We start from the raw sequence: 21,267 nt of genomic DNA, 5'->3' as shown, positions 1-21,267 counted from the left end.
GCTTGGGTTCTCCACCATTGGCCAGAAACCACCATTTAATGGGATTTAACTACTTTTTGAGCAGGTTGACACTGCTCTGATCAGCCCTCATGTTTTGCTTTTGTGCCATGTGCTGATCCCCACCATTTCCCACCTGTGTGAGTGGGAGCTGCTCTGTTGTCCCAATCCTCAGAGGTTCTAAAGGGTGGTTTCTCACAGCCACCTCAGAAAATTCCAGTTACGTTGCCATGCACTGCCCTCTAATGCCATTTTGGCATATTAGCACCCCTCACCCTCAGAGGAGATCTGTAACATAAAACAAATCATCCACATCCACCAAAAACTGCTATCAATGCTTTAGGGAAATGAGACATAAATGAGACATTTAATGGCTGGTTTTTTTTTTTTTCCCAGCACTGTTTTATTTTATGCATTCTTAAAGATCCCCATCAGGGAGAAAAATGAGAACTCCCTATTTACCTTTTCTGGACCATTTTGGGTGCTTGATGCTTCCAGGGTCCTCTTCAGCTGCCTCTATTCACCCAATACATCTGATTTCTTTCTTTTTTATTGCACTGCTGCTTCTTGGAGAGGATGAGATACCCAGGAGTGCAGGTGGCCACTCAAACGTGCATGTGCATGTTGGATTTATGAGGATACTTTCTCTTTTTTTAAGATTTTAATGCTTCCCAGCAGCCTGTTTGCTTTCCTGTTTCCTTCCTTCACTAAGTAGGCATTTCAGGAAAATTATCCACAATGAATGCAGCATCTCTTTCCTTAATGGAAGCAGCTGATTTAGAGCTGCTGCTGTGTGTGTTTTGTTAGAGATATTTTGTCTTGTGTGCATTGCTTTGCATTCATTAACAGTGGGTCCCATCTGCCATCTCATCACTGAGCCAGTGCCACGCTATCCTTCTGCAACTTCTTGCTTCCAGCTTTTGGCTGATTACTCTGAAAAAAAATTGGGATTTGCAGCAGATTTCACCACCTTGGCTGTTCACCTTTTCCAGGTGGCCTGTTGGTACAGTGAGGGGTTCCAATCAAGGCTGGTGGCCCTTCTCACAGTGGGGAAAATTGGCTTATTCACAGCTTTTTGGATCTCCCTGTAATTAATCCCATCTCCTCTCCTCTCCTCTCCTCTCCTCTCCTCTCCTCTCCTCTCCTCTCCTCTCCTCTCCTCTCCTCTCCTCTCCTCTCCTCTCCTCTCCTCTCCTCTCCTCTCCTCTCCTCTCCTCTCCTCTCCTCTCCTCTCCTCTCCTCTGTATCAAACTCATCTCAAAATGATGAGAAAATTGTGAAGCTGGGAGAAAAGAGCTGCAAGAAAACATAGAGACAGAGCCACATGAGATTAGCAAGGCAGGTAGACATGTAGAACTGGTGATACAGCAATCATGAGTGGGATTCAAAAGGAAAAGGAAGGGTTTGAAATATGAATGGAAAAAATAAAAATAGCTTGAAGATCAGACTTCAACATCTGTGAGGGTCTGTAGGAGGCACAGAGCTGGCCAGTGCTCCCCCACCTTTGCAGATGAAAAGGAGATTTCAGCCACAATTAACCCACCTTCAAGATGTGCAATGCTTGGGGATGAGCTCACATATTTCTCCTCCATTTCCAGTTTGTCTGGGACCTTGGCAGCAGGGCGAGGTTTCTTTATCTCCCTGCAGCCTCCCCAAATTTAATGAGAAGGATTTTCTTGGCTCCTTCGCTTCTAAGTGGGTGTGCACAAACACACTGTGGCTATTATCGCAGTGATGGATCAGTTTTGATCCATGCCTACTGCACTTTCCAGGCTTACCCAAGAGCTGCTTCTCTCCTTGTGAGTTATCTGATTCATGGCTTTAACAGGTAGTTATTTACAGGTCTGACAATTCAACCTTTACCCTCCCTGCTATGGCTCGTTCTGAGGAGGAACTGAAATCTCCCGTTGCTCTCGTGTTTTCCACCTCTGCAGACTCTAATCTCCTTTGGGTTTCTCCCAGTGGCTGTCATGCTGTGATATTGCTCTGTGACATCTCAATCCACAGGGATTTCTCTCAGTACCTTTTGATGCAATTAATTATTTGATTCCTTCCTTTAACATAGAATACATAGTTCTTTTCTCAGTGGGATTCTTACGCTGTAAAAGTAGTGCCTTGCTGATTTTTTTTTCCTTCCACAAGGTTACAGATGTGTGAATTATATCAATCCTTCCTTTAAAAAATGCAGGCATTGCTAAAGCAAAAACCATAGGAAAATGCTTGGGAGATCCTCTATAAATAAAGTGAAGAAAATTTATTTTTATATTTAAGGAGCTTTCACTGTCATGATGAAAATAGACATATCTGTAAATGTGTTTAGAAATATTAGGTTAATAGAAAGCAGCATAAGTAGGAGAGGAAGTAGTAGCTTTATTTTATTTATTTTTTCAGCTAACCACAGGGAAATAAACTGCACAGTAGCACAGTCGGAAGCAATGCTGGAGATAAAGACTTTCTGATTAATACAGAGATAGTGCTTGTAATATTTTGAGGTTGAGGTGCCAGATCTATCTGCTTCAGGGCTGGTGTTTGGCTTTGCAGACAGTCTTGCATGTTCATTTGCATCATCATGTGGTGCAAGTGGCCATAATTCTTAGAAAACTCAGCTCATCTATTTCATGTGCTTGGTATGAGTTGGAGATACACCGGTGCAGTATAAGTAAAAAAGAAAATCCTTTTTTGCCTCTGTCAAAAACAAGATATTAAATAATTAGTGCAAGATATTGGGCTGGGAAATTGGTATGGTTGGGTAAATTCCAGGCTCAGACAGATGCAGAATTTTAAGGTGTTTAGAAAACCAAAATTGTTTCTGCAGACCAAACAAGTCCACTTCAGACCCAAAGGACATAATGCAGCAAAAACTTCTAATAGCCAAATATTTTGCAGTAACAATTAGCCAGTGACCTCAGTGACAGTGATGACACAGTAAAACGGCAGCAAACATGCTGGAATAACAGACAGAATTGTTTGAAATTGATGAAGAATAAGTTTTCTGTTCTCGTAACTTTCTCAGCGTTGCCAGACTCAGAAGCGTCTCATATCATTGCCTCCAATTCCCCTCCCCAAAATCTCAGGTGCCCTTGGGAAGTAACTAGAAATACTGAACGGCCACGGAGACAGGTTTTACTCACTGAGTAAACTACCACAGATTACTTAGGGAGTTAGAAACACGGTGTGGAAAATTATAATAGAACATCCAGAGCAAACAGGGTTGGGCATAAACCCAGCCCTGCCCTCGGCTCCCGTCACTATTGCCACTGAGACCGGCGCCCGCCCTCCTGCTGTCGGGAGGACGCTGAAGACTCCAGTGGGGTTGTCCAGTGCCCCTAAAAAACCCAACTGCCCTCAGGGCTTCCCCTCCAAACCCTTCCCCATCCCCGTGGACGCTCTCCGTGGCTCAGGGATTCTATGATTAAACAAAAATCTCCGAGCGCGGACGACACGCGACGCGCGCCGCGAGAACCCTGAAGCACCCCGGGTTTTTATTCTCGGGGTCGGCAGCTTCTCGGCCGCTGGGAGGGCAGCTGGGGCGGGGACAGCATCCCACCCGCCTCCTGCCCTCCCTGCCGCCTCTCCCAGCCCCCGGGCTGTGCCGTGCCGCCCTCCTGTTATATGGAACAGGTGTAATTCGCGCCTTTTTTTTTTTTTTTTTTTTTTTTTTTTTTTTGCATGATATATATAATATTAAATGGTTGTTAGAATGTACCCTTTGGCATTAGAAGCCCCCCCCCCCCCCCCCTTCTCAGGCAAAACCAGGTGTGTGTTAAAACCCGATTTACAAGCAAAGGGATGTGGCTCGCCAGGGCCACATCTTATCCTTATCTGAGGCGATATGGAGACACCCAGGCGCTGATCATGGCGTGAACGAGCCGAGATGGGCATCAGGAACATCCCCCGGGCTGAGACATGTGAATACCGTGTTCCCGTAAATTTCATCAAGAGTTCCAACGACACCGGACTTCGAATTGTTCTGCCTTGTCGCCGAGAAGGAAATCTCATCAACTTATGGGACTTTGAATGAAACAAAGGACTGAATGCCGAAATCCTGGCTTCAGGCAAAATTTTCCCTATAAAAAGCGCTTGTACCAGGATGGTGGTGTGGGAGCATAGGGGGAAACCTCTGCTGAGGCTGATCTCTGTGTGATCCCGGGCTCGGCACTGTCCTTTTCCTTGTGGCTGGCTAAGTTAGATCTCTATTGCTAAAATAAATTCTTTTTATTTTTTTAATTTGGCTGGATCATTTTTCATTTATAACACTCCCAGTCCCCGGGATTTGCCGTGCCGCCCTCCCGGCATTCCGGACCATGCCCGACTGGTCCGTACTGGGCCGGCCGTGAGGGGCGGCAATGGCGCCGCTGCCGCTCCCTCCTCCCGCCGCCGGGGGGCGCTGGCGCGGTGGCGGCGCGGGGCGCAGTGCGCAGGCGCGGCCCTTCCCGGGGTGCTCAGCGCCGGCTCATGGCGGCGGCGGCGCTGGGACGGGTGAGCGGCGGCTCCGGGCCCGGCCCGGCCGTGTGGGGAGGCGGCTCCGGGCCCTGCGGGGTGTGGCGAGGCAGAGCAGGGCAGGGCAGGGCGGGTGTGCCACGCTTAGCGGCTCCTCAGAGGGGTCCGGGCCTGTGTGGAGGGTGGGGGAGGCGTCAGGGCCTGCTTGGCCCCCTCTGTTCCCAGAGCGACGGAGATCGCAGCTCACCCTTCCCTTTGTCGTGAGCACAGGTCTGAGGAGGAATGGCTGGAGGGGCTCAGCCTGGAGCAAAGGAGGCTCAGGGGGGAATTTCTCGCTCTCCACAACTCCCTGACAGGAGGGGACAGCCGGGGGGGCTCTGCTGACAGGTAACAAGCGACAGGACAAGAGGAAATGGCATCAAGTGGCACCAGGGGAGGTTCAGGCTGGGCATCAGGAAGAATTTCGTATCAGAAAAGGTGGTTAAGTGTTGTAACAGACTGCCCAGGGACGTGGTGAAGTCCCCATCCCTGCAGGTGTCCAAGGAAAGACTGGATGTGGCACTGAGTGCTCTGGTCTGGGTGACAAGGTGGTCTTCAGTCACGGGTTGGACTCGATGATCTCAGAGGTCTTTTGCACCTTGGTTGATTCTGTGGTTCCCCAGTGCCTGCTGTCTCCCTCTGGATAGCATCACTCCTGCTGCCAACATCCCACTGCTCTGGCAGGTGGGAATTCCTACAACCCCCTATCCTCATCCTGTGCATCTGTGCCTTTATAACCCCTGCTGTGTTTCATCCCGAGGCCAGATGTTCAAAACCTCCTTTTTCTTTTTGCAATAAACTTCTTGCTGTTGAGCCCTAATTGTTCATATTCCACTGCAGGATTAAATTAATTCTTGAACAGTTCTCATCACCTTTCAAATTGTTCCTTTTATGTTCTCTAGTTATGTGTATTTACCACTAGCCAGAAAAAGGTCAATTTTCTCTGTCTTTAGGAAAAGTGAAATAAAAGGTGGTATACCCATATATGCAAACTATTAGCAAATAACTTGTAAATTGGTTTGTGGTGTCATCTAGAGGTTTTTTTTTTTTTTCTTCCAGTTTTAAATTGAAGAGAAAATGTCACTTTACGATGACCTGGGGGTTGAGACCAGCGATTCTAAAACAGAAGGCTGGTCCAAGAATTTCAAACTGCTGCAGTCTCAGTTGCAGGTGAAGAAAGCAGCTCTCACACAAGCAAAGGTACAGTCCCTTTGTGGTTTTGCTTTCTGTTTTTCAGACTTCTTTCGTGTCCAGTGCTTTGTGTTTGTGACCTCAGAATACTGATTTGATGTAATTTTGCTGGCATTTGTCTGTTAGTTTGTAGTAGAGAGCCTGGCAATGCTGAAGGGGAAAAAGAAAAAATGCATTTTTCTTGATGTCTTTTAGAGGGAGTGTTGCAAAATTAAAACTGAAGGATGCACTGGTGTATGTGCTGCAAACCTCTGAGCTTTTAACAGCAGAGCCAAAAGCTGATCTTCAAGTTTAGCTTTAAAGATAATGAAATTCAGCTTTATAATTTTTTTTAATGTAAGTAAAAAAAAATTATAAAGCTGAATCTCATTGTGATTGACTATTTACATGTTTACATCATTTTATGGTTGTTATTTAAAAGGCTCTTGGTGCTAACCTGCAAATCATTATGTATTAGAAATTTTACAGCAAGTGTTTCCAGAGTAGATGAAAAGGAGGAGTGCAAGCTGATTTTTATTAGACTGTGACAGAGCCATTTTCTCTTTTTATTGCTGCTTCTTTTAGTTTCACCCTTTTTCTTTGAGCAGTGTTGATATTTTGGTTCAGGCAGGACACAGGTGCTCTTTGGGGCACTGTAGGTTCTGTAGTGAGACTACTTAATTAAAAGAAGAAGCAGTAGCACTGATGCCAGGTACTTAAGTAGCATTTTTTTCACTGGAATTACTCCTGATTTATGCTGCTGAAATTGGGAGCAGGATGTATTGATAATTGGAACAAACTTCGTGGATGAAATTTACAGACTGCTGTATTAGTTATATTTGTCCATGTAACTGATGTGCACTGTATCCATAGCCTGACAGAAGAATAGGATAGGATTAGAAAACTCAAGAGTTTAAAATATTTTATCTGATGATAAATGGGAAGAACAGTAGATCTTTGGAATAAACCTGAGTTTCTTAGAAACTAACTCAGTTCAAACTCACCTGAAGTGATTGGATGAATTTTTAATGTGTGTTTCTAGTCCCAGTGAAAACCTAGGACCATTCACCTACCACAGCAAAGTCTATCAAGTAAGCTGATTTTTAGAAAACTGCTTTATCTTTTTTAGACATTGTGTGTTTTGGTGACTTTTGCAGAGTCAGAGAACAAAACAAACCACAGTCCTTGCTCCAGTGATTGACCTGAAACGAGGCAGCTCCTCTGATGAGAGACAGATCGTGGACACACCCCCTCATGTAGCAGCTGGGCTAAAGGTAAGACCAGGGCAGCTAAAATTTCCAAATGTTTTGGAAGTTGAATGTTTCCCAGTGGTCAAAAAATTGATTATTTTCTGAGAATATCTTCCTCTGCTGAGAGTGCTTTAATTAACACTTCAACACCATTCAGACTTATATGTGGTACAGCATGGAATTACCACGGTTAATGTGCAGTTATAAAACAGTGTTCTTAGAGTCCTGGACAGCTTCAAATTACCTGGCAAGACAGCAATTTGGGCAGCTAAATAGTGACTGTCATTGTGTTTGCACCAGTGTTGGAACTGGACCTGTGTAACAGTCAACTGAAAAATAAAACAACTAAAGCCACCTAACTTTTTGAATGGATTTCTCATGGTAAGGAATCAAGAGAAACTCTCTTCCTGCAGCTTCTTCAAAGGAAGAGTTCTGAAATGGTTCTTTCAGATTCGAGGAGAGCAGTCTGTGTGCTGTGTGCCTCTGTTGATATTATATTAATAGCAGCTGATAAAAAGCCTGATGAGATTGTGTGGGAGGACCCTGACAGATGGCTGCAGCAGCAAGATGCCATAAAGCTTCTAATAATGCATTAGTGGGGTTTGAAAAATTCCTGTCCATGCTGATTTGGTGCTGCTTTGCATTTTGCAAGGTGAGGAGGTGGGTCTTTCTTCATGGGAAAAATTTGATGTAATGAGAGACTGGATGAAATGTTAGGTTTAAATAAAGTCGAGATTCCTTGTAGGACCAGTGGGATTAGGATATTACCTGGCATTACAGAAGTCAGGAATCAGAAGTGTTAATTTTTTGCTTTCCAACTGGGTGTTGTTTTCAGCTCTCAGTTAAAAAAAGAATTTATCTTTTTTCCAGGATCCTGTCCCTAGTGGTTTTTCTGCAGGAGATGTGTTGATTCCCCTGGCAGATGAGTATGATCCCATGTTCCCAAATGACTACGAAAAAGTGGTGAAACGTCAGAGGGAGGAACGGCAGCGGCAGCGGGAGCTGGAGAGGCAGAAGGAGATTGAAGAGAGAGAAAAGTAAGGCTTTTGTTTAAAGGCTTGACATATTGACCCTTATCTAAATAGACATGTCAATTTGTTACATTTTATCTCTCTGTATTCTCGGAAGTTCTTAGGGGGTTTGTGAATACTGTGCGCTTGTAGAAAGAAGTGCAGTGTTTTAATTAATATGTTTTAATGCTCTTGGTAAAAATCACCAAACAGTGCAAAACCAATAAGAATTATCAACTATGCAGCCTCTTCTAGTGAAAGACCCTTGTCAAAATTATTCTAAATTTACTTTGTTTCATTAATAGCAGCAATATTTGGGTACTTCATGCATCGTTATCAGACTTTGACCTTGCGGGTGTTTTAGAGTATTTGATGTCATTGTCTCCTGATTGCAGAAAAACTTTTTCAACACTCAGTGATGAACCATCCTTTCTGCTTCTAAAAACTACAGACTGATCCATGGATGCATTCAGTTTTAAATGTAGCTTGTACAGCCTTTGAGAGGCATAATTGCATTTCCTTTTTTAATACTCTGCATTCAGTAATTTAATTCTTAAGTTAATTATGTGTTTATTAATCTATTGTCTCTGGACAAAAGAAAATACTGCTTTATTTTTAATGCCCTTTCCCTGAAATAAGAAATCTCTGTAATCATGTTAAGGAAGTTGAATGCAGATTCAGTATCTGATTGTTATAAATGGTAAAATGTCTGCCAGCCAGGCAGAAGATTACATTTGCTCATTTCAAGTGAAGTGAATAAACCATCTTCATCACAGTATGAATCATCTGAAGTCCAGAATTACAATTCTGCTGCCATGTTTAGATTGTGGAAATTAATATTTCTAGTCATTGGGTCTTCTCTTTCTTCTCTTGGTTTTATCTGTGTTGTTTTGATGGAGGAGGAATGCCTGAGGCTCTGCCCTACTGGCATGCAAGACCTCAGAAATCTGGGATGTCATTCCCACAGCTTCAGCATTGACTGCTCTTTGGTTGTGTTTGTACTTGTGTGTGGGCCATATAAACATTAGAGAAAAGAGGTGAAAAATGCATAATAAATTCTGATTTCAAGCTGGGGAAACAATCTCAGCCAAACCTTCATCAGATGTGTGCTTTGGAAGTTCAGGCTGGACACTTGTTTTGATTTCATAGGGTAGAGATTCAGAAATACTGTGTGGTTCCACAGTTGAGCTGTTTTTGTCATCCTTTAGCACGGTTTTGGTGGCTGTGCTAGGAATGAGTTTTGATTTGTGCATCAGGTGGTGCACTTAACAGGAAATTGCTTTTCCTTTTTGTTGTATTAAAATGGGTAATTTCCTGATCACATTGGATAACAGCTGAAGTGCAAACAAATCTTGAAGCATTCATTACTTTGCATTAGAAGTTATTCCTGAATCTTATTTTAATTGCCAGGCAAGTGTCTCAACAATCTGATGTTTAAGCATGAGGATGTTTTTTATTCAGTAACTGATACTACTCTGTGTAGTCTGTGATGGGAAATGTAAAAGGGATTCTGTCCAAAGCAGGGTGATGGATTAATTAATGTCTGTTACTTTGCTTTCTGTTCCATCCAACACCTGTTCCACATTAGTTATTCAGTCACTCATTTGGACAGGATTTATTCAGGTGCTTCCTCCTTGCATGCATTCTTGGCTGACTTGCAAATGGAAAATTATCTTGGCTTAGATCCATCTTCTGTTTAACCAAAAATGCCCCATGATGGTGAAAGCAAAGAAGCAAATGGTGATAGTGTTAACTTGCACTTTCATGGGAAACATGTTAAATGCCTGTTGGATGGAGCAGAATAATTCACCCTGCAGAAGTGAGATCACAAATTAAAACCAAGAGTTAACTTCCATGGTTTCTCATTCTAACTTGCTGTGTCTCCTAGAAGGCGTAAAGACAGGCATGAAGCCAGTGGGTTTTCAAGACGACCAGATCCAGATTCTGATGAAGATGAAGATTATGAAAGGGAGAGACGAAAAAGAAGTAAGGGAACTGCTTATGATTTTAGTGTGGAAAGAAGAGAAAAAGAGGGAGGGGAATTCACAGTCCTATTTCTTGGGTTCTGTATTTCTCTGTCCTCACAAGAGTGCACTGTTAATTCTGAGCCTTTAGAATAAATCTGGCATCTTATTACAACATAATATAATGCAGAAGAAGAAGACTGGTATTTTTCCATGGAGGTAGATGGCAGCCAAATTACTTGTGGAAATACCTCTGTTTAACCTTAGTTTGTAGATACCTATTGTAAGTTTCTGCATGATGTAGGTTCCAGGGAAGGGATGAGGCATGACATAAAATCAAGCTGTGAGAATCACTGAGTTTTCACTCTTGCAGCTTTTCATTCCTGCATTTGTTACATCAGTGCCCTTAGAGCTTGTCAGGTGATGGGGGTCAGAAATATGTCTTTGCATAAACAAAATTAGTCTTTTTGCTCTTTCAGCAACAAAGTTACAGTAAATAATTCAAGTCTCTCGTGATATCCTCCAAATGTGTTGTGTTCCACTTTCATAGGTATGGGAGGAGCTGCCATTGCACCACCCACTTCTCTCGTGGAGAAGGACAAAGAACGTGAGTATTCCAAAATCCTCTTCTCTGAACCCAGCAGTGTTAATTTCCTCCTCAACTTTCTATTTAGTTAAGACCTCCTGCTTTTCCCTTTGGATTCTTTGTAGCAGCAGGACATGAACAAGTTCTTTGTTCATGGGGGGAGGCTGTGGGGGACCTGTGATGTTGCCCTGCTTCACATCTCTGTTCTGAAGAAATCTTTATGTATTGCTGGACAAGTGGCTTGGCAAACTGGGCTCTTACAACTTCTGATATGAAAAAAGAAATGTCACAGGCAGGTTTCTCTGGGTAGACTAGAAACCTCCACAGTGTGGAGAGGGAATTTTTCCATTGCTCTTTCCTTGAGGAGGTACTTAGTGAATATCATTTCTAAAGGAGTTATGCACTAGAGACAGAATTTTATGCATTTGTCTGGGATGCAGTTTTAGCTGAAGAGATTTGTGTGCAGTGGTGGTGTGAGGATCTCAGTTGTCCACGAGATGGCATCATCTGCTATAGGAACAAAACCATTCCTTTTGTTTTTAATTCCATGTCTAACTGTTGTAATTTTTTAAAATAATTACCAGTATGTTTCTGATGGAAAGTTAAAAAATAATAATAAGAAAAAACCTTATGCACACAAACTTTTCTTTGGGAGTCATTGTATTTATGAGAAGATTAAAATGTAAAAAAATATCTCAAAGCCTAAGTGAATGATACAGTGAGAGCATTTGATATGTGTAAACATTCAAAACAGAAAGACATTGTTTTGAGTAAATAATTAAGAGCAATTGATCAGTGTCAAGGAAAAGTAAATGTAGGCTGGAAATAGTACAAATATCCTTAAGGGGAGAGCTTTTAAAATGTGACATGGTCCCACAAAGAAACCTTTGTATGGCTTCTTACTTAATGCTCCAAACCAGACTGGAAGAAAACAAAAAAAGATTGGTGTAGCATAAGTCCCATAGTCCAGTCCATCTGCTGTTTAAATTGGAATTATTTTTCCTCAAACTTAATGTCTGACATTTTATTTGATAAGATACAAGAGCTAGTATACAAGAAAATACTCTAAAATTAAGTCAGTCTGATAAGTCCATAAGTCCATCCAAAAGTGTTTTATTTTTCTAGTGTTCTAGTAGGCTTTTTATTATTTTCATTTTGCTATTTGACTTGTCAGTGGAAGATGATTTAATAATCTAACCAGTATGATTGAGATATCCATCCCCATCCCCAGGAAGAGCTGAAATTCAGAAATTCCCAGTGAGAAGTGTTGCATTCATTCTTTTTAATAGACTGGTTTCTCTTCTCTGCAAATGTGCAGGGTATTTTTATTACAGTCCTTGGGCCTTGAGTTGTGTGCATTGATCCATTTTTGTCATAATTCTATTTCTGATGAATGGGAGTTTGTCCTCTGGATAAACTTTTTGTAGTGCAGGTGGTCTCTTAATGTTCTTTTTCTCAATTTAATAAGAGGCTAATAAATGCATTATAGAGCTGTGGAAATCTACATCCAATGAGGAAAACCCAGAATAACTCAGATGTTTCTGAGAGAGAGAGGTGAGAGGATATCAAAACAGCATGTGCAAAGGAAACATTCTCGTGATTTGGATTTATGTAGAAGATCTCTTCATAGTTTTTTAGGATTTTATTGGAAAAAAAACCCCAAATGTCTTTGTTTTCTCCAGCTGTAGCATCATTCCCATATGAGGAGGAGTCAAGACCTCGGGCACCTTCTTCCAAAGCAGCAATTCCTCCCCCAGTGTATGATGAGCCAGAGAGACCTCGTTCCCCCACAGGACCCAGCAACTCCTTCCTCGCCAACATGGGGTAAATAAATGAGTGACTCCTGCACATTTTGTGGGAAAAGGCATTGGAAGGTGGTGGAAACCAAAAGCTGAAATAAGTTTGTCAGGGGAGAAGAGCACAACCCATTGCATGTATGTGGTTAGTCTGAGTTCAGAGAGTCCAAAGTGGCAGGATACAGGAAAAAATGTGGATTGACAGGATTGAGGGAAACACATCTGAGGTGGTTGCATTCAAGGCTGTGCTTTTAAGCCACACTCCAGCATAAAGTGTTTATGGCCTATACAAGCCAGACAATGGAGTGTACCCTGAAAACACAGGTGGCATGTTAGTTCTTCTAGATTTCTTTCCCAGCTTTGTCTTAAATTTGCTACATACCAGCAAATTGATACTTCAAATCATTTCAGCTCTGCTTTGTTGAAAAATTCAGAGTGTATTTTGCACGAATGTAGCTATGGCTGCAAATCTGCCCATTTACTTTCCTGCCCTATATGTGATGTTGTGTAATTACTGTGGCAACAAATGAAGGTGAATCTATAGCTAAAAACAGCTTAGAGACCTCATTTTTGGGTTTGATTTTTTTTTTAATTGTCCAGAAAAAGGTAACAAAACTTGGTGCTGTTGGACCAGCTTGTGCATTGTTACCACCTTTAATTAGTAGTACCATGGAACCCTGACTTGATTGAAGGAAGGCCTGAAAATCTGACCTAACCTGCCTTACTTTGACCACACAATTGGCTATTTCTTCTGTGTCTTAGAGTTTTAATCATTCAGCATTACATAGCCAGACTTTTTAGCCTTTTGCTTAGAAAAAAATCATGCAACTTGTAGAAGCTCCTGTACTTTCTGTCCCTGTGTAAGGAAGTTGTAGGAGGTAGGATATTTGAGCACTCAGGAGAAATGCAGTGTTAATGTTTTGTGGAAGAAACCTTTATGAACTGATTTTTTTTTTTTTTTTTTCTTGTTGCAGGGGGACAGTAGCTCACAAAATCATGCAGAAGTATGGTTTCAGAGAGGGCCAGGGGCTGGGCAAACATGAACAAGGGCTCAGCACAGCACTGTCGGTAGAGAAAACAAGCAAGAGGGGTGGCAAGATCATTGTTGGTGAATCTACAGAGAAAGGTAATTGTGTCCTGCACCAAGTGTGTGAGAAATAAAGATGCTGGGTTTCTGTTTACCATCTGTCCTTGTTAAAAACATTGGAGTTGGAAAAATGACTCATATTTGTTTTTGTGGAAATTTATATTTTTTTATCTTTTTGTAAAGTGATCCAATTTGCATTTTTTTTAGGTCATCCTCCCCTCCCTCCATCAGTTGTCCTCCTTTAGTGTTGGGGAAGCATCTTCACTTCCAGGGCTGATCCTGCTCTGCACTGATGGCTTTTTCCCTGTCACATCCTGTTGATATTGCTCTCATTTTCCTGCTCTTGTCTGATATTGAGACAACATCCAGGCTTCTGAACACAAGTGGTGGAAGTCAGAATACTTTTAGTCTTGTAGTTCTTATGATACAATTCTGAACTTAGGAATTATTTCCCTCTAAGAAGTAGCACCTTGTCAGTGTTACTGCTTAATTCACACCACTGGAATTGATTTTTCTGCTTACTGTCATTCCAAGTAGCTACAAGTTATGAATAACTGTTCCTCACCAATATGAAACTACATTTTGTGGCTTTTATTCCATTGTTTGATCAATAAGATTCTGATAGAAGTCCCTAATTGAGTTTTAATCTTAAATTAGACCATGATTCACTGTTCTGTCTTCAAACAGAAACAGGCAAGAAGGCGGATTCCAACCCCTTAACTGAGATCCTGAAATGCCCAACTAAAGTGGTCTTACTGAGGGTGAGTTGGGATTAAGGGAACGTGTCTTGGTGCTGAAATGTTTAAACCTCTGTTCCTGATAGAAAACTCTGCACAGTTCAAATGGTTCTGGCCTGCACCCACGTAGTGTTTTGGAGAAATTATGTGACTTTCTGGGGTACAAGCTGTGACTTTAAATCAACACTGCTTTAAATGTGCAGTTCCCTTGTCTTAAGGACAGGGAACTGTCTCCTCCTGTAGCTCTTAAGCTTTTAAAGTATTTGTGGTCACAGTTCACAGAGCATCTGTGATTTGTCTACACAATCAGCTGCACAGACTCCATCCAGTGAGTTGGGTTTGTTCTTTGACTTTCAGAACATGGTCGGTGCTGGGGAGGTGGATGAAGACCTTGAAGTTGAAACTAAGGAAGAATGTGAGAAGTATGGCAAGGTTGGGAAATGTGTCATCTTTGAGGTAAGAGATAATCTGTCTCTCTTATTGGCTGTTCTGAAAGTAAAGTGGGCACTCATCCCTCACAACTGGAGTGTTACTGCCTAAGAGGGGCACACACTGAAGATCTCTCAGGGTCCTTTAGTGTGTTGGAGTTCTGGATTTTCTGTACCTGTAAGATACAAGCTTCTAACGATAGCAACTGTGCAAAAATCACTTGAGTATTGCGTTTTTGGAACCTTTTTGTTTCGTTTTTTCACTGCCTTTGTGAAGAACAGCAATTGAAAACAACGTTCTCACTACTGTTTTAATTACTTGCGGCTTGGGGTTTTTTGTTTTGTTTCAGATCCCTGGTGCCCCTGATGATGAAGCTGTAAGAATATTTTTAGAGTTTGAACGGGTTGAATCTGCCATCAAAGGTAGGATCCTAAATTGTGTCCTGTATACCTCAGTGGTAACTTCTTCAGAGAGATTAAACAGTCTCACTGGTCAGGCTGTTTAGTAAAAGAGATGTTTATTTTATTGAATTGCTGCTTGCTGATCTGCTCTTTGTTTCAATTCCAGCTGTTGTGGATCTAAATGGAAGATATTTTGGAGGCAGAGTGGTGAAGGCTTGTTTCTACAACCTGGACAAGTTCAGAGTGCTGGATCTGGCGGAACAAGTTTGATTTTAAAAATCTAGCTCGAGGTGTCATTGTTTTGGCAATCACGTTTTCAGCAGTAGGCTGGGAATAAAGAAGAGAAAAGTAGCTTTCCTAGCAGACTGGAAACAAGCCTCATTGAATGGATTTTACACATTCGTTGCAACTTACGTTTTTTTGTAATATAAAACCCTTTGAAAGTAAGATTCACATCTGTGTGGTTTTGAATTGCGCATTTCTGCTTTCTGCTCTGGGGATCCTGGTTTTTTTTGAGCTTTCAGATGACTTTGCTCTGTTGAAAACCCACTGCTGAGGAGATGCTTTGTCTGTATCCCTGCTTTCTTTGTTCTGGTGCTTCATCATGGAGTCCCTGTGCTGGATCCACAATAAGTGCGACGCTTTGGACAAGGACTGTGTGCTATGGTCTTCTCTTCCCTGATGGTCTCTCCTAGAGTTAGAGCCTTGCTCTTCTGAGTCCTCATCTCTGCACACCAGTGATTTGGTTCATTGGACAGTTGCAGCTGGTTTGTTCTCCTGACTCCAGGACAAAGCTTCTGTGCCAGAATGGAGACTAAAATAACAAGGATTGAGTCTGTCTTCACAGAGCAAAAGGAAATCCATGTCTAATCCAGGGAAATGGAAAGAGGAGGGAATTTAATGGACTCTTAGCAGGAACTCTGTGCTGTCGGGCAGTCTGTGCTGGGAATATCCAGGGATAACTGATTTCAGGTCATTGGTAGGGAGAAGGGAAACTCCCTGTATCTGGCCAGCTGCCAGAATCTCACTTCTCTAACTCACACATAGGCAACTAACTTTGTTTAATCATTTCAAACTTAGCATTTGCTCTTTCTGTTTATATTTGAGGTCAAATACCATCAGGGTTAGGCTTTCTTTTGGGAAGGAGTGCCTGTGGAAGTTTTCAAAGTAGGAGGCCGTGGAGGGAAGTTCTCATGAAAATCTGAAGAGTTGACAAACTAAACTGCTAAACACTACTGCTCTTAGTTTTAACTTGATGTAGAATAGTACACAGCCCTCTGCTCCTGGTTTTATGATTGCTTTTTGTTTGGGAGCAGTGTGTGACAAAGAGTTGGCAAGAGGGGACTCTGCAATGGTGGCAGTTGTCTCTGTGCCCCATTGCATCCAGAATTGTGGAGTACTGAAGTGGCTGTGAGCCCTGAGGGCATTTTAGCTGTTTGATAGCTGATGCTGGATGTCTTTTTCCTGTTACACACATGGACTGGGGGGAGGGGGGACAAACCTGTAGTTCAATGCTGTGAATATCTCCAGCTCTTGCCCTTTTGTTGAGTTCTGGCTGCAGATTTCTATGACAAACCCTTGGGTCTTGTATTTTGCTTATTTTGTCTGCTTGTGTTCCATCAACTTCTGTACAAACATTTGCTTGTAAAACAGAGTTTTTAAAACCTGGTATTTTAACTGCTGTATGTTGGCTTCCTCACTCTGCTCTTGTGTTGTGCAAGGCAGTCCCTCAGAGTTGGGCACTTCTGCAACACGAGTTGACACTTTCTCTGATCCACCCTCACTGCAGCAGAGGTGAGGAACAGGCCTGACACCAAAACCACAGGACTTGGGGTAAAAACAGAATCTAGATTCTATTCCTGCCTCTGCTCTTCATTTTCTCTTTGAGCAACACTTCAAGGCCTTTGCAGCTGTGTAGTAGAACAGAGAGATCAGCCTGGTATGAATTAGTATAGGTTTGCTCGTAGTACTCAAACAATTTGAGTGGCTGCTGTAGAAAGGTTAACCATTGGTGACAGATTTGAGTGTGATCTGAATTTAGCTTGAAATATGACTTGGCTTTAAGCAGTGTGATATATTTATGGCTCTTATTTCTGCAAGTACCTCTTGAGTGACTAGACTGTAAGTATTTCCTGAGGTACACAGGCTGTTTTGTGTGCCTTTAACCAGCTGTTCTTCTTTTTAGCAGACTGGAGCTTCTGAGCTTCCAGTCTGATAACTTGAAGGTTTTCCATTTGCTGAGAATGGCTTTATTGGAAACCATTTCTGAACCATTTCATTCTGAGAATCCTTATTGTGGTTGAAGACAAAAGTAAAGTTTATCCATGAAAATGTAGGGGAGAGGGTTTGTTCATTTAGTATTTTGGGTAGGAGAGTCATGCTATAAATGAGGTTGTTTTTATAGGGATGCTGAAGCAAGACCTGGAGCAGATCTACATCCCCTGAGTTCCATCTGTGTGCTGGAGGCTGCACAAACACCTGACAGTGGAGCCAGGTGTGTAAGCAGGTGATGCAAACAAACCTGAGCACAGCTGTGGAAACCTGCAAAGGTTCAGGCATTTACTGAGCTCTGTGGTCAGACTTTGTTTATCTCCTTAGTGGGAAGCATTTTTTGCAAATACACCTTCTCCCTGTTCTTCAACACTCTAAGTGTGTTGGCTCAGACTTCCTCAGGCATGTTTGTATCTTGCATGCCTTGAAATACTTGGTTCTGAATTTACTTCTCTGCTGGAGAATTGGCCTCCTCTGGAATCTTGCTGCTGACTTCTATTTCTGGTAGTTTCTCAAGTAACTTTTTATCTAACACCTCCAGCTCTTCCTGCTTACACATCCAGTTTTCTCCTCTGTTTCATCGGTGCCCTTTCCAAAGGCTCAGCAGCACTTAATTTGGAGCTCTTTGCAGCTACCAAGTTTTATTTGGTGGTTTGTCTTTACACCCTGGGTATTGTGCAGCCACCTCATTCTGTCATGTACATTTGTGGTGACTGGTCTGAAGCAATAATATTTTTGTTTTCTCTTTGTGTGGTGCCCTAAAAGGTTCTGATTTCACAGAAAAGTGCATAGGATGATGGGCTGTTAGGAACATTTACCTTACTGGCAGTGCAGGATTGGTTATAGTGCTTCATGTGAAGCACTGCGTGTTTTTCTGGTATGATTTCCTAAATTTAACCTTTAATTCCTTGGCTTAAGCACCTGTGTAAATGCTGTGATTCTCTAATGCATTGAATAACTGCATCTCCTCTTGGGCTAAGTATGAACTGTTCGTTGCTTCTGGGAATTCAGATTATATGCCTGCTTAGAGAGATTTGAGTGTCCTGAAGCTGAGAGGGACGTGTAGGACGTGTCAGCCTGGAGCTGAATGAGGTGCCTGGTGCATTAACAACCCTGAGGTCTTAAGAACAGGGATTTGCACAATGGCATCACCGTCTGCTGCCTTGTTCTCTTCCTAATTCAGAGCACTGGCTACTATTTTAATAGTGGGGATTTAGTGACTTGATTACTTTCCTGATTGTTAAAACCCCAAGGTGTTGTTTCTGAGCTGTAGCAGCTATTTCAGAGCCCATTGTTAAGCACATGGGTTATGATTTATTTACTCACCTGCACTGCTCTGCACTTAACCTATGTTGAATTTCACCTGTTGGTGTCACACTAAAATCTGATGCAAGATAGAGCTTGCAGGGAACATTTTTAACATTAATATTGTCAAAATCTTAAGTTTGTTTTGCCGCTGTTACGTGAAAGGTGAGAGTTGTTGCCCTGAAGAACTTTCTGTCTTCATAGGCATGGAGGGAGAGAGGCAGGTACAAGAAATATCTTGCCCAAGGACATGCAGAAGGTGGTTTGGAGAGTTGGGATTATACCCTATTCCCCGGTACTTGGAACTCTGCGACCAAAACCCACACTCCTGGTGGAGCTGCTTTTTATTGTGGCAACAGAAAATGGTAGAATCTCTTAGCCTTGAGCTTTGGATTCTGAAGGAAGTTGAGAAGGAAATGTAGTTCGTGCACTGCAGTCTGTGTAAGTGGTTGCCTTAGGAGGGGCTTATCTGAAGCCAGGCTCCTGTGGGAGATTTGAGTGTGTCAGGGTATTCTACCGTTCTGTGTAAGAGAAAATATATGTTGTAACTTCATACAGTTTTCTTAAAGATAGAAAAACAAATATGGAAGGTTTCAAAGAGGATCTTAAACTCTCAGATCCTTTTTGCTCCACAAGCAGAAGTCTAATGGGAGAGTGAAAGCTTTGAGTCCTCGCAGAACTTGGTGCAAGAGGCCCTGAGCAAGACTAAGATTCACCTTATTTTACATTGAATTAAATCCCATGTTCCTGCCTGGCATTGCTCCTTGTCAGGTACAGGACTTGGCACTTCTCACTGAGCTCCATGATCTTCCTGCCAGCCTCTTCCCAGCCTGCCCAGGTCCCTCTGGGTGGCAGCATGACCCTCTGAGGTAGCTGCCACTCCTCCCAGTCCATGTGATCTGCAAATTTGCTTTAGTGAAGGTATTAAAGAGGGCTGGACCCAGCATTGACCCCTGGAGTTCTCCTGGCCTCCAACCAGACCCTGAGCCACTGATCACTGGGACCAGGCATTCAGACAGCTTTTGGTGTCTGCTCCTGCAGCTTCAAGAGCTTCTTTGTGAGGAGGAGCTCACAGATGAGTGTTTGGAAGTCTTACAGAAGTCCAGGTATACAATACCCACAGCTCCCCTCTGCCAGGCCAGTCTTTCATTGTGAAAGGTTAAGCTGGGCAAGCATGACTTCCCCTCAGTGAATCCAAGCTGATTGTTGCTGATTTTCTTGTCCTTTCCATAAAAACAGTGTTAGATTAGCTACTCCCAGAATTGTAGAAATAATTTAAAATTCTCTAAAAATTGGAAGAGATCAAGAACATCCACACAGCTGAGGTCCATGTATGGATGAATCTGGCACTGGTAATGTGTTCCTAGCTGGGTGCAAGACTAATCCTGTTCCTTTTCCCAGAAAAGCCAGAGCTGCTTGTGATCATGGAGGACTTAGTGTCGCTTACAAGCACTTTCTGTCACAGCAAGTGCAGTACTGTAATGATTGAGTTCTTTGGGGAATTCCTGCCTTTAGGTGATGAGGCAGTTGTCCTTAAAGACAAACAGGGATTGATTGTGTCTAGCAGTGTGTGCTCTGTTAATTTGCTGTCGCTGAGCAATGAGAGGACTCAGCCAGGCGATCTGGATTCCTGCTGTGCTGCACTGGGCACATGTAGGCTCTTCATAGATGGGTTTGAGAGTAGCACCTGGGCTTAGGAATTTTTTTGGTGTATGCTATAGACAGGACTTTCGATAGAAGACTTCCCTCTTGCCCTGTGATGCTGTGATTTTGTTCAAGCTGCAGAGCAGTTAAAGAGCAATCCCAGTGCCTTTATCTTCCATCAGTTTGGTTTATCCTCACACATCATCACTGAGTTCTGGCTGTGGCTGCAGAAGGAACTTCTGAGGTCCAGCTGGAGATGATCAGGCGGCTCCTGGCAGAACACATGGCCCTTGACTTTGTGTTTAGTATGTGAACACAGCTGTTTCTTACCTGTGATGTAATCTAGAGGATAAATTCATCTGCTTTGCCTTGTTTTGAATCACAAAATCATAGTATGGTTTGGATTGTAAGGGGTCTCAAAGACCATCTAGTTGCAAACCCCTGCCATGGGCAGAGACACTTTCCACTAGACCAGGTTGCTCAAAAATTAACCTTTTCCTCAAAAGACTTTAGTGACATTTCCTACTTCACAGAGGATGACGGGATTTTTTTAAGGATGCAAAAACTGGTAATTATTGGAGTTGCTCATAACATCAGCCAGAGCTGACAGACCTTAACCCCTGGGCAGCTCTAGATGTAACCATAGGTACTCATGCCTTATGTCAGGAGCAGTAAAGGAGTAGCTGCTCCTTTTTCCTCCTCACTGAAGGATTTATTAACTCTGAAACATTTTCTAAATGAGTGCTTGGATTGGTAAGATTGCCTTTCTCTTCCTGCAGGTCCGTGGGTTACAAGTGCTGCTTGCCTTGAATGTTCAGTGTGATTTTACCTCCTATTTACTGCAAAAAATATTTTGTGCCACTCGAGGTGCAACTCAGCCAGTTAGTGGCAAGGAGAAAAAAAAAATGCTGTAAAGTCTGCAGAACTTGAACTGCTGGACAGAAAGGTGGGCAAACCTAAAGTCTTTCACTTCTGTTTCTAAAGAGAGACAATGAATGACAAAGTCCCCGTCTGCGTGCCTGTGTTTGGTGCTTTAGCCAGAACTGTGCAGTAGCTGACCACAAATACAAATGTCAGTAAGCAGAGTCCTGTTTGAATGGGGGGGAATTGGATATTGAAGAGGAAAAGGTGCAATGGAAGA

At 42.6% G+C, this 21,267-nt stretch overlaps 1 protein-coding gene across 3 annotated transcripts; it reads left to right on the top strand.

The window, feature by feature from the left end:
* Positions 1 to 4,418: 4,418 nt before the first annotated feature.
* RBM17 (RNA binding motif protein 17) lies at positions 4,419 to 16,583 on the top strand. 3 transcript variants are annotated; one of them, XM_053943376.1, is made up of 12 exons: positions 4,419 to 4,476; positions 5,536 to 5,676; positions 6,804 to 6,920; positions 7,767 to 7,933; positions 9,795 to 9,892; positions 10,421 to 10,477; positions 12,139 to 12,280; positions 13,227 to 13,378; positions 14,027 to 14,100; positions 14,434 to 14,532; positions 14,855 to 14,927; positions 15,073 to 16,583. In XM_053943376.1, exons 2-12 carry the CDS (start codon positions 5,554 to 5,556, stop codon positions 15,174 to 15,176), a joined length of 1,206 nt encoding a protein of 401 aa, XP_053799351.1. In that variant the 5' UTR covers positions 4,419 to 4,476; positions 5,536 to 5,553; the 3' UTR covers positions 15,177 to 16,583. The 3 variants fall into 3 exon arrangements, with proteins under 3 accessions (XP_053799351.1, XP_053799352.1, XP_053799350.1); XM_053943377.1 differs by lacking the exon at positions 4,419 to 4,476 and adding an exon at positions 4,668 to 4,824 and having other exon boundaries at positions 9,798 to 9,892; XM_053943375.1 differs by lacking the exon at positions 4,419 to 4,476 and adding an exon at positions 4,671 to 4,824.
* Positions 16,584 to 21,267: the final 4,684 nt, after the last annotated feature.

The sequence above is a fragment of the Vidua chalybeata genome, chromosome 5, assembly GCF_026979565.1.
Source record: "Vidua chalybeata isolate OUT-0048 chromosome 5, bVidCha1 merged haplotype, whole genome shotgun sequence".
NCBI lineage: Eukaryota > Metazoa > Chordata > Aves > Passeriformes > Viduidae > Vidua > Vidua chalybeata.
Note: the sequence above shows the minus strand (reverse complement) of the source record. Positions and strands in the feature narration are given on the sequence as shown.

Bases quoted from the DNA above. Each gene is read 5' to 3' on its own strand.
- RBM17 (XM_053943376.1), top strand. From the start codon at position 5,554: ATGTCACTTTACGATGACCTGGGGGTTGAGACCAGCGATTCTAAAACA. The intron at 7,934-9,794 runs GTAAGGCTTTTG...TGTGTCTCCTAG, and splicing joins GAGATTGAAGAGAGAGAAAA to AAGGCGTAAAGACAGGCATG. The intron at 9,893-10,420 runs GTAAGGGAACTG...CCACTTTCATAG, and splicing joins AAGGGAGAGACGAAAAAGAA to GTATGGGAGGAGCTGCCATT.